Source organism: Poecilia mexicana, unplaced genomic scaffold (genome assembly GCF_051168715.1).
Source record: "Poecilia mexicana isolate PSO_F unplaced genomic scaffold, ASM5116871v1 scaffold_10, whole genome shotgun sequence".
In the NCBI taxonomy this organism is placed as follows: domain Eukaryota; kingdom Metazoa; phylum Chordata; class Actinopteri; order Cyprinodontiformes; family Poeciliidae; genus Poecilia; species Poecilia mexicana.
Genome location: NW_028263379.1, coordinates 26,212,495 through 26,224,098, shown reverse-complemented (window position 1 = coordinate 26,224,098; position 11,604 = coordinate 26,212,495). Strand labels below are relative to the sequence as shown.

At 39.6% G+C, this 11,604-nt stretch overlaps 1 protein-coding gene across 1 annotated transcript; it reads right to left on the bottom strand.

The window, feature by feature from the left end:
- Positions 1–897: 897 nt before the first annotated feature.
- Positions 898–11,011, bottom strand: itk (IL2 inducible T cell kinase). The gene is made up of 17 exons (XM_015004321.2): positions 10,724–11,011; positions 10,472–10,576; positions 10,280–10,361; positions 10,034–10,159; positions 8,082–8,119; positions 7,471–7,622; positions 7,290–7,355; positions 7,118–7,172; positions 6,578–6,657; positions 5,909–6,051; positions 5,675–5,749; positions 4,044–4,212; positions 3,641–3,857; positions 3,485–3,549; positions 3,259–3,377; positions 1,270–1,427; positions 898–1,182 (listed from the first exon to the last, which is right to left on the bottom strand). Exons 1-17 carry the CDS (start codon positions 10,859–10,861, stop codon positions 1,117–1,119), a joined length of 1,854 nt encoding a protein of 617 aa, XP_014859807.2. The 5' UTR covers positions 10,862–11,011; the 3' UTR covers positions 898–1,116.
- Between the last annotated feature and the right edge of the window lie 593 nt (positions 11,012–11,604).

Here is an 11,604-nt window from a genome sequence, read left to right as displayed (position 1 = left end):
ATAATGCACAGATGATTTATAGGGTAACTTTAAACTTCTTTCCTGCTCCTTTTTGAAGCAGAAAGAAACATCTTGTTTTATCTTTTACTTGTTTTTATTTCTTATTCCTTTTATTTTATTTCATTGTCCAAAATTTTGTTAGAAGTAAACAGAAACCCTTCGACAGATTTTGTTTTTGTCTCTAATGTGCCGCAATATCACTTCAGTCCTTCGTGTTTCTTTGCTTACTCCTGTGTTTTGTTCCTTGCACGTTTCAGTTTCCAACTTTTACCCCTTAGCCTCAGCTGTTCCACATTTCCTCTTATTACTTCATCTGGTTCATTTGTCATTTTTGTTTCGCTCCTGCTTCAGTCTTTAAGCTCTGAGCGTTTCTTTCTTTCACTGAATGCCAGGGCCACATTGTCGCTGTGTGCAACTCACAGAACCGAACCAGCTACGACCACGAACGCTGTAGAGAGGTGAATGGGTTAAGTGAGTAATTTCCTGCCTGACATGACGAATGAAACTGAATATTCAGTTGCAATCTATGTTCTCTTTTCTTGCTGTTTATTTAGGCTTGTCACTGTTCTCCATACAGGAACAAACAGAGCTGAACTGAACTGGCCTTTTGTGGTTACAGACACAGAACTGATGTATAAAGGTCATGTGGTGAAGAAATAGCGCAAAAGGCTCCTTTAATGGAGTCATCTGATCGGGACGGCAGAAAAATGTCCATTTCTGGACACGTCCCGTTGGGAGGAGATGCCCTGGAGGGCTTTCTGTAAGGATCATGTATTCCTTCTGGCCGTAGAGCGCCTTATGTAAAATTCACCCACAAAATAACGGAAACAAAGGTAATGTTAGGCACTGAACTCACAAATGTTTCATCAAAAATAATCCTGCTCGGTAACCACAGAGTAAATGTTATATTCATCTTTATCGGTCAACGTTATTCGACTTCTCAGAGTGGCTTACAAAGTTAAAAATGAAAATAAAGTGCAAAATCTACAAAAGTACATTTTTGACTCATAATTACATTTACGTCACAAATACTTGGGAAACCTTTTTGCAACGCATGACAAAATAAATAAATAAATAAAATAACATTGTTTAGACATTCTCAAATCTTCACTTGGCTCAGAGGTCAGATAAGGCGGCCAGTTCATGCAGCAGAACAGCGAAGGACGGACGATCTTCTGGTTTCTGAGGAACACAAACGATTACCGATGAGAGTCCTGAACTTGTACGGTTGGTGTGGTTTAGCAGCTGTTTTACTGGACTCATTCCTACCTCCTTCCAGCACCACTCCATCAGCGAATAGACCGCGTTTGGGGCCAGGCGGGGCTTCAGGAGCCTCAAGCCTGCATTCAGGGACTCCACGACCTCTGCGTTAGTCCGGTTCTCGTAGGGAAGACGCCCTTCGTTGTAAATCTCCCACATGAGTACACCTGTTAATGGGTTAACAGCCACGGTCAGGTTGTCTTCTGACACGAAAACCTGCCGATCAGTTTGATTCAAAGCAACAACAAAAACCCAGCTCCATCATCAAGTCATAAAATACTGTAATCTTATTGCTGCAGTCTAACAGTATCTCCACAAACATTTGGGTTTTCCAGTAACTCTCGAATGATCTTTTTTTCACAAACTAAAGTTACCCGTATTTGCAACATTTCCCCCAACTAATACAATTATAACACAAAGTTGGTGTACAGTTGGGACATTTGGTTCACAAGATATCCTTATCCGCCGATGATGTGGTTGTCTTGCAAAACAAATATCTTCCAAATATTGTCCATCCCAATTATTTTTTTTTTTTTTATAATTTTCAATCAATTCTATTAGGGAAGTTGTCAGTTCTTGTTTATATAAAAGAGAAATCCAAAATCCTAAGAGGACGGTGGAAAGGAGAGATTGCACTCTGTGTTGTCTTGGAAACGCTACATCTGTCTCTGCTTTCAACACACCTAAGTCATTAATGATGTCATTAATAGGAGTCTGGAAAACTTGACTGCACATGAGGTAATTCAACCATTTGATTTAAGTGCGATGAATGAGGGACACGCTTAAATCAAATGGCCAAAGTTTGAAGACCCCTGTTTTAGAACATCTTTGTTCTTTTTGTGAGGCATCAGAAAAAGAACGAAGGACATTTGTAGGATATGTCGTATAGTAGCTCCTGACAAACACCATAACAAGAACAATAACAGGCACTCATATTTGTCTTTGCAAAAACCGTAAAAATATAATTAAAAAAAAACTTCCCCCAGAAGCACTATATTTTCCCTACTTGCGTTCTGCCAAATACTAGTTGTGATTCTCTTTTAAGATTGGGGACATCTTATGCTTTCTATTTTGAAACAAACTTTCATTAATAAATAATAATAATAATAATAATTTAAAAAAACAACAACTTGCTGTTCCAAACAAATATTTTGAACAATGATCCTGAAAGATCGCACACGTCTGTGTGAACATTGGTCCAATAATCCTTGTTATGCCGGAGTCAGGCTGGCTTAATAGGAGCTATTGCATATTCTTTTTTTTTATTTATTTATTTATTTTTTAAATCAGAGTTGTCTTGATCTGCACGACAAGTAAAATCCTAATAGTTCTATCACTGAGTCCATAAAACCTGCTGACACTGCACAAAACGTTCACCTTTGTAATTTGCATGTTAGAAAATGTGAGTTCATACGAAATACTTCCATTTTTTTAAAGTTAGGGGGCCAGAGAATATAACTGTTTACCACAAATAACTCCAAGCTTTGACTAAACGAACGACCAGAAAGTTTTCCACATCATTTAGTCAGACCTGGACAAAGAGTCTGAATTAATCTGTTTTCCTTCAGTCAAGTTTCAGTTAAATTGAAATCGATTAATGGCTTATAGGATTGGTAAAAATGCTCTCATGTTCCCAAGGTGACTCTATGATTTCTTAACTTTTTTTGTTCCAGGATAAAAGCCACATTGCTAACAATATTAAGACTATTTGTATTTCAGAAATAAATGTACTTTCTATTGTTTTATTGACTCACTTTTTCTTATGGACCTTTGAAGGAAACATATCTTGTGTCCTACTTAACTTGCAGCTTGGTTTTACATTGAATTCAAAAGATATCCAACCAATAAAAAAATCTATTTTAATTTGGTCTACAGTCAAATAACCTGCAAAAACTGTTTTGAAGGCTGCAAAAAGTGGTAGAAGAGAAGTTCTGACGCTTAAAAATTAGTCAGCCTAAAAAAAAAACAAACTGAAAGGTTGAGCAATAGATCACACACCAAATGCCCAGATGTCAGACTTGCTGCTGAACTTTGAGTATTTGATGACCTCTGGAGCTGACCACTTGACAGGGAACTTGGAGCCTTGGGAGCTTGTGTACTGATCATCGAGAACAAACCTTCAACGCACAATAGGTGGACAAAAAAAAAAAAAAAAGACAGCATTATACACACACTGTACAATGATACAGCAAAGGAGTTTTAGCAACTATGATGGGCAGCCCACCTGGTCATGCCAAAATCAGACACTTTCACCTCATTGTTTTTCGTGACAAGACAGTTCCTTGCAGCCTGTAAAAGCAAAGACGTGGGAAATTCTTGAAACGCCAATGGGATGCTAAACGAAGCGGCAGAAAACTCGATTTTTGCCCCCTTGGTGTACCAGATCTCTGTGGATGAAGTTGGAGCTCTCCAGGTAAGCCATCCCCTCGCTGACATCCAGGCACATTCCCAGCATCAGATCCTGAGACAAACGGCCTTTCTTCTCCCGCAGGTAGGCCGACAAACAGCCGCTCTCCATGTATTCGAACACCAGACACATGGGGGAGCGTTGGGTGCACACGCCGTACAGCTGCACGAGCTTACAGTGAGACAACCTCCTGTTGAAGCGCACACACACACACACGCGCGCACACACACACGCACACACACACACACACACACACACACACACACACACACACACACACACACACACACACACACACACACACACACACACACACACACACGAGTCAGATGACTGCTTTCATGGCACACCCAAGCCAAGCACAGTTCACACTTACATCATAACCATTGCCTCTTCTTTAAAGTCCTCGTCAGTCATGCAGTCCTCTCTAACCATCTTCACCGCCACCTTCCTGTCATTCCATTTCCCCTCCAACACCAGTCCGAACTGGCCACTGCCGATCTCCTGACCCAGGTCCAGCTCCTCCGGGTCTATCTCCCACTTGTCTGTCGAGATCACCAAACAAGTGATGAAGAACTGCACTGACGATGCTGTTCACGTACGTAATGCATAACTCCATGTATGTTTACAAAAATCTTGTTTCTAGTCATTAAAGGACAATTCAATTTAAGCTTTTTTTGGAGGTGGGGGGTTGGGGGGATTCCGCTTTCCTACCAGTGTGATCTTGTAAAGTGATTAAAGGTCTTTGGGGTTATTATTTTTTTTTCTAATTTTATAAAGTCAAGCAGGGGAAATACATAGGACTTAGTGTCCTTTACGAGGACAGAAATTACAAAGCCGTTGAAAGAATATGTCAGTGTATTAAGTACACCTACTCTAAAACACATTTGTGGAACATGTCACAAGAAGAAATGTTTTGAACCAGAGAATTTTTCAAGAGCAAGTTGCATGGTGCTCCTTAGCCAAGGCTGGACAGATTGTGTTTTTATCTGAGTTTGTCTTTATGTGTAAAAGCCGATCTTCAAAATAATAGCAAATGACTAAACTATGCAAAATTTATATAGGTGAGACATTATGAAGCCTGCTCACAAGTAAAAAAGAGAAAAAAAGTCATGAGTTAGCCAGCTGTCTAATTAAATGGTAACATAGTTTTACAAAAACATTATGAAGAAAATGTGTTTTGGTCATTTCAGTCCTTCACCTTTCTGCAAAAAAAAATGTTTTAACTGCACTTTTTTTTTTTTTTTACATATATAAGGTAAAAAAAAAAAGATATTATAGAATAACATATTATTCCAATCAATATGTTGTAATAATATGATAAATAAACTGTGACAAAATTGTGTTTTTATAGTCAGGAAATGGTGGTACAAAGATGACAAAATGGCCAGAAAAGCAAATGGCTGAATTAAGCTCTAAATAAGATTTGATTCTAGTGATTTAAACCTTAAATTTAGTAGAACATGTAAGAAAAAAAAAACATGTAAAAAATTATTGCTATTTAGAAGTCACAATAAAGTCAAACTTGTAGAGTTGAATCTTTTTCAACTCTGGTTCCAAAGGCTCACAGCCCTGCATGTTTTAGACGTCTCCCTGCTTCAACAAACCCGGCTCAGATGAATGCAGCTCAGCAAAATCCTGTTGAATTTTATTTCCATTCGGCTCTTGAGTTGAACATTTTGGAAATCTCCACAGTTTTTGACACGTTCCCTCCACGAGCACCTCACTGGTTTACACGTGTTCACGCATATTTTACGTGAACAGGCTTTCATTTGGTCAGAATGAAAGAATAGGAAAGTGCAGACAAATAAAAGCTGGTAGAGACCACGAAAGACTACTTTGCTCCAGCATGACTGGGCAAATCTAGCAGAACCCAAACACAGATCAAACTGTTGGGAGTGCCATCCTTTGAATAAACCACAAGAGGTCAGCAAAATCCACACTTTTGGACAGCAGAGGACGGTCACTGAGTTCGGGTTAAGTTTATACAACGGTACACCAACCAACCTGTTAGGTGGCCGGCAGTTTCCTGCGAGCTGCGCTCCCCTTTAGAGACGGCGTGTCTCAGTCTCGTTATCAGACCTGCCAGGGGAAACCAATTGCACACATCAGAGTTACGCAACAGCAATTTTGAGAAGCACGTTCATTTTACCTGAGTCATAAAATTTCGCCCCACTAATTTATGTAATGACACATTCCTCCTTGCATGTCGGCGATGAATATCACAGAGCAGGCGCTTACCAGCAGCGTTGTGTTGGTGGTAATTGATGAGCTCAGGAATGGTGCTGAACAGGTACTTCTCTGCCAAGTAAAACGCTTTCTTCTCCGTGTCGGTCCGTCTTATTTGGTAATGTTTCACTCTGGGGTTCTTCTCTCCATTAGACCTAAACATGACAAAAGTTTCAACTGTTTCAACACAAGCGACATTTACCGTGCTTTCTGTAAAGTATTTGCCCCTTCACAAATTTCTTGCATTATTGGATTTTTTTTTTTTTTTTTTTTTTGGTTTTGCCACACTTAAATTATTTTAGATCATCAAACAAATCTTATTGTCATACAGCGACAACTTGAGTACAAAAAGCAGTGCTTAAATTATGACTTCATTCATTTCCTCCTCTCGACACTGGAACATCCTAAATTACAAGAGAAGGACTTTAAGTCCACCTCTGACTGGTTTAAAAATAGGAAGGTTTTAGACTGGCCTAATCAAAGTCTAGACTTACATCTAATAGAGGTTTCGCCCTTCAACAACAACAAAACAATGTTTAATGATCTGAAACATTTGAGCAAGACAAAAAAAACAACAACTGACAACTAAGGAGGCAAATATATTTTAAAGCACTTCAATGATCAAATTGTCATTTTTGGAAATTACAGTGAAATGAATAAATAACAAGAGAGTTAGCATACCCAGGAGCTTTTGTGAAAACTGACACCGTGTAGACCCCCATCTGTCTTGAGTCACGCACCATGAACGCACCTTCTTTTCCCTGAGCACAAAACATCAGAATCACATGAAGGTTCACACCATACCCAACACAAAACGGTCCAGATCGTGCTTATTTTAAATTCTATCTCCTGCTCGGATGACACTTCCAGTTCTTCAGTTCTTTTAGAAGCAGATGTTGAAGATGGCGATGGACAGTTTTTTTTTTTTGTTGCTGTTGTTCCCCCCCTTCGGCTTGCAAAACACAGCGAAGCAATCGGCGGCAGGAAATTCAACATTGGAGGAAACACTGTGGTTGTGAGAATTTTTTCATGTCCCACTGTCATGTCAGACTGTCAGTTTGCAGGTGCATTAATTTTGCAAAAGCAAAATTGCTGTAGGTGGCACAGTCACAACAAAAGTGCATTTTTTCCCCCCCAACACCCCAAACCGAGCAGGAGCAACACGCTGCTTATCGAGATTGGGTATTATTTATTCTGACGTCAAATTTGTCAACTTTTCACCTCTTTCAACAGCAATTCCTCTGCCTCCCATCTGCTGATGTGCTTATTGTACCATCTGCAGAAAAGGACAGGATAATAATGACCCCAAACTGGCTGTACAAAGAGCAAACAAAGACTTACACAGACGTATTTTGCGGTCAAAGTGGGCAGAGAAGAAGAAAAGTAAACTCACGCAAATCGCTCAAAGTTCTTGCCGTTTTTCTCAGCTACGAACGTGCTGGGCACAAACCCCGTGTTTCTGTTTCGGGGGTCAAGGAAACAAAAAGCAGCAGTTGAAGTACACGAAAACTGAGCTTAAAGAACAAAAGAACACACACGCACAAGACGGCCGTGGCCTCAAGATTAAGCCCTACCCCCTGTCATCCTGCACAGTCCACCAGTCCGAGTGGGAGCTGTTGATCAGCCGATACTCCTGGTCTTTCTGAAGAGGCAAATCGTCGTCTCTCTGTGGTGTGTAGTCTTGCAGAGCAATGACCATCTGATCTCCTGAGTCACTCAGCCCCACCTGCCCAAGATAAGACGAGCTAAGCATCAGCGCGGTGCCTTCCAATCAGAAGAAAGTTCTGGTAAAATGAGCGAGAATTGATCAAACAGTTCGAAGTGAAAGAAGTTTTTTTTTTTTTTTAGCTACTGATACGCTACTGCTGAGGTGAACTTTAGCTCTGTACATACGGGCAAAGCCTGGCAATCACATAACGCGAGCAATAAAAGATAACTAACTGAGTAACATGCACATGAATCATGGGCCCTCCGACCATGGGCTTAGTGGGTGAAAGTCACTGCAGACTTGCCCTCCGATCGTTGATTAGATGAGATGTGAAAATAGCTGGTTTGTAAACAACTATAATGTGAACTGACAAACTAGAGTAAGCAGAAAAAAAAAAAAAACTTCAACAAGTTCTGCACTATTATATGACTCTTTTCAACAATAATTAGAGCACAGATAAGCTTTAGAGAGTGATACCTCTGGATCCGGCAGCTGAGGAAGAGGCTTCTTAGAAGCTGTGGGGACACAAGACAACCTTAACATGAGCTGAAAATTCAAGACAGGTCTTTCTGGAAAGGAAATATGTAAGTAAGAAAGTTAAAATGAATGGAGTTTTTTTTTTTTTTGTAGAAGTTTTCATAATTACTTTGTCACATTTTAACCACAAACTTCTGCTAATTTTAATTTACTTTTTTTTCCATGACAGAGGAACATAAAGTGGCAGATAATTAATTTTTTATTTATTTTTTCTTTTAAAAACATCACAGACCAAATTCTAAACCCCAGTGCGTCGACGCTACATTCAGGCTCCCACAGCTGCTCTTCTGCTGTTGCTTGGTAGCTCTATTGTTATGTTTTAGTGCCAAAAACGTGGGTAGAGTACCCCAAAAACATATGCAAGTAAGAGTAACAGAGCAACACAAAATATGCAATTAGACGTCATTTGTGATGGGAAAAATGAAAAGATTACATTTCAAAGGTTGAAAATATATACAGGTGGCTCACAAACTCATCAGTGCAAAAAAAATACTAGCAAAAAACATTTTGCCTGGTCATTCGTTTGTTTTACGACCTTGGCCATTTTGGTGAGAAATCTGGTTTAATTAAAGACAGAGAAAAGAATTGCAAAGTCTGCCCTGGCATTGCAATAAGTGTATTCCAAATTGCACCATGCAGCACGTGTTTTAGCTGAGCCGTCCTAAAATCTGAACACGCTTTGATCTAAATCAGTCCGTTGCCGCTTTGATTACATGCTTGGCTATATTGTTCTGTATGAAGATCAACTTTCATCTGAGTTGCAGTCGTTCTTCCTCCTCTAATAGGTCTTCTTCTAGAACCAACCTGGTTTTAGTTTCACCAATCTACTGATAAACTGACCGGCTATCCAGTCTGTGCTGGAACAAACAGACAAAACAGATTTGAAAGGATCTGTTTCGCTTATAATTCTTGGCTGATTGCTGATCTCCCAAAATTAAATAAAATCGGGCCTGATTTATTGGCGAGCCCTTATATATGAGTCACACTGAAGAGGAAGATCCCTGACACTCACAACTGATTCCTCGCTGCTGCGGAGTTGTGTCAGAAAAAATGCAGCAGACAGTAAGCGAAAACAATGAATGCAGATTTGGACTCTGAAAAGCAGGACGATTCAAGAACTCATGCCTGGGCAAAAGAACACAAAAACCAGATCTTGGCTACAGCAGCCGCTGTGATGCAAAAGTTTGACACTGCTTTTACATTTGCCATAAGTCACCTTTGATTGGAGAGAGAGATAAATCAGCGGTTGATAAATTCGTCACAGAGTGACCACAGACCACCGATTCAAGTTCATGACTAGATATTTTCCTTCACGATGAGGGATAATGTCTAAGATGGGACATAATCAGACATTGTGAACCAGCTTAAGTTTTCCGACATCCATTACGTTTTGCATGTCAACCAAAAAAAAAAAAAAAAAAAGTATTTCTGATCTCGTGGGACCAAATGTTTTGCTGATTCACCTACATGACCTGAGGCAAACTGCAAACGTGACTTCCCATGGCCTTCTTTCAACAGCGACATTCTACTTTCCTCATTTCTATAAAGGCTATACATACAGTGTAGCCATAAATGTCCTGGAGACAGAATGTCCCAACCCCAGACGTAGCATTACTTCTTTTTTTTTTTTTTTTTTTTGATCTTCAGATAAATTTCACGCACAGCCAAATCTTCTACGTTGAGGTTTCTTGTTGTGATGTGACAAAATGTAGAGAACAGCTCAAGCCACTGCATTTAATCACCCGTTCAAAAGCTCACAGAAAATGTTTTTTTTTTCTTTTCTGAAGCTTATTATTTATTATCCGTTTGTGTGTTCATGTTTAGAATAGTCATGTAACGCCTTGCCGAAAACGTGCATTCAACAAGGAGGCGAAATAGAAACGAAAACGAACCGTAACCCTCGGGGTCGTAGAGTTGACAGCCTGACGCCAGTTTCTCATTTTGTTGGCAGCACCTCCATTTTCCTTCCATCCAGAAGTTTGGGTGGAACTTTGGAACCAAGCTGTTGTGTTTCGTCTCTGCGTTCAGTAGGGGTCAAAAAAAAAAAAAAACCATTGCAAGCAACTGTCAAATACAAAATTTGAACGAATTTGTACCACTCTAAGTTGTGATTATTTGCCAGTGAAGAAATAAATTACCCTCTTTAAGAGCTCGGACCCATCTCTGACGGCAGTCGTTGTCTGGCGCAAATATGTAGAGGTAATAATTGTCATGAAAAACCTGCAAAGACATCAGGGTGTTTCTTTTTTTTCTTTTTTACTTTTGCATATAACACACGCAGTGTATGTTTTTGCAGTTTAGTATATTTTGGGTGAAATTACAGCGTTTACCTGAAAGGGGTACTTGTAGTTGCATGGTATAGGGGCGTCACTCAACACGACCTCCACACACTTAATCCTGGACAGTTCGATGCAGCCTTTCAGCATGGGTTTTTTCTGAAAGGAACATTGCTCCTCGCATTATGGGGGGGCACAAATCCTCTGATGCAAGCCATTGAAATCGAGACTGGCATTCGAAATGCTACATTTCCCCACCAAGCCCCCTTGATGTCAATTTGAAAATGAAGTCGAGTGAGGACTTACCCCGGGACGACGCTCAGAATACTTCAGCTCTTGAGTGTCTAACACAAAGAACCTCTCTTTGTAGTTACTCGGTGACGTTCTTTTCTTTTGTTGAGATTTTTTAATCATAGTCCCCTTCAAAATCACCCTGGGGAACATTTTAACAGCTTCGAAGAACGCAGCGCGCAGCACTGGATGGTTTTGTCATGGGTTCGAGTTTCAGTGTGCCTCGCAGCGACAGGAAAAAAAAAAAAAGTTGTGGATGATAACTCTCGAGATGCGTGGAGCTTCCGGCATGAAGCTGCAGCACACAGTCAACCACATCCTTGCGGCAACAAATAGATTGTACAAAATGACACACAACACACACATGCACTTTTACTTACATCTGTTGAAAGGAAATATTTTCTGAAATGCTAAACAGAAATTTGTTTAGCATACGCTCTTTAAATGTACTTAGGGAATATTTACCACTGAAAAACAAGCGTGTTAATGGTGATATTTCTTAAGCAGAGCAGAAATGTTTGTTTGCGTAAATTACATGTTACACAACTATGTGTGTGTGTTTGTGTCTGTGTTTGTCAGGGTGTAAAAATGATAATTGGACGTAAAGATTTTAATATCAGTCTCAACAATAATAGTTGTAAATAAATCATTTTAAAACTAAAAAAAATTTATATAAACCAATAACACTTTCTGCAAAATAGGAAAAAGGAGGCACATCACATCATTGGGACAGTGTTACTCTGCAAGTGTTTTAGAAATAAGAGTCTTTCATGTTCCATTCATATTGCTAAGCACAGATTTAAAAAAATGTCTAAAACAATATACAAAATAACCGACACCGCAAAAATCTGAGAAATGATGTATTTCTTTAAGTAGCTCAAATGTACAAAATTTTT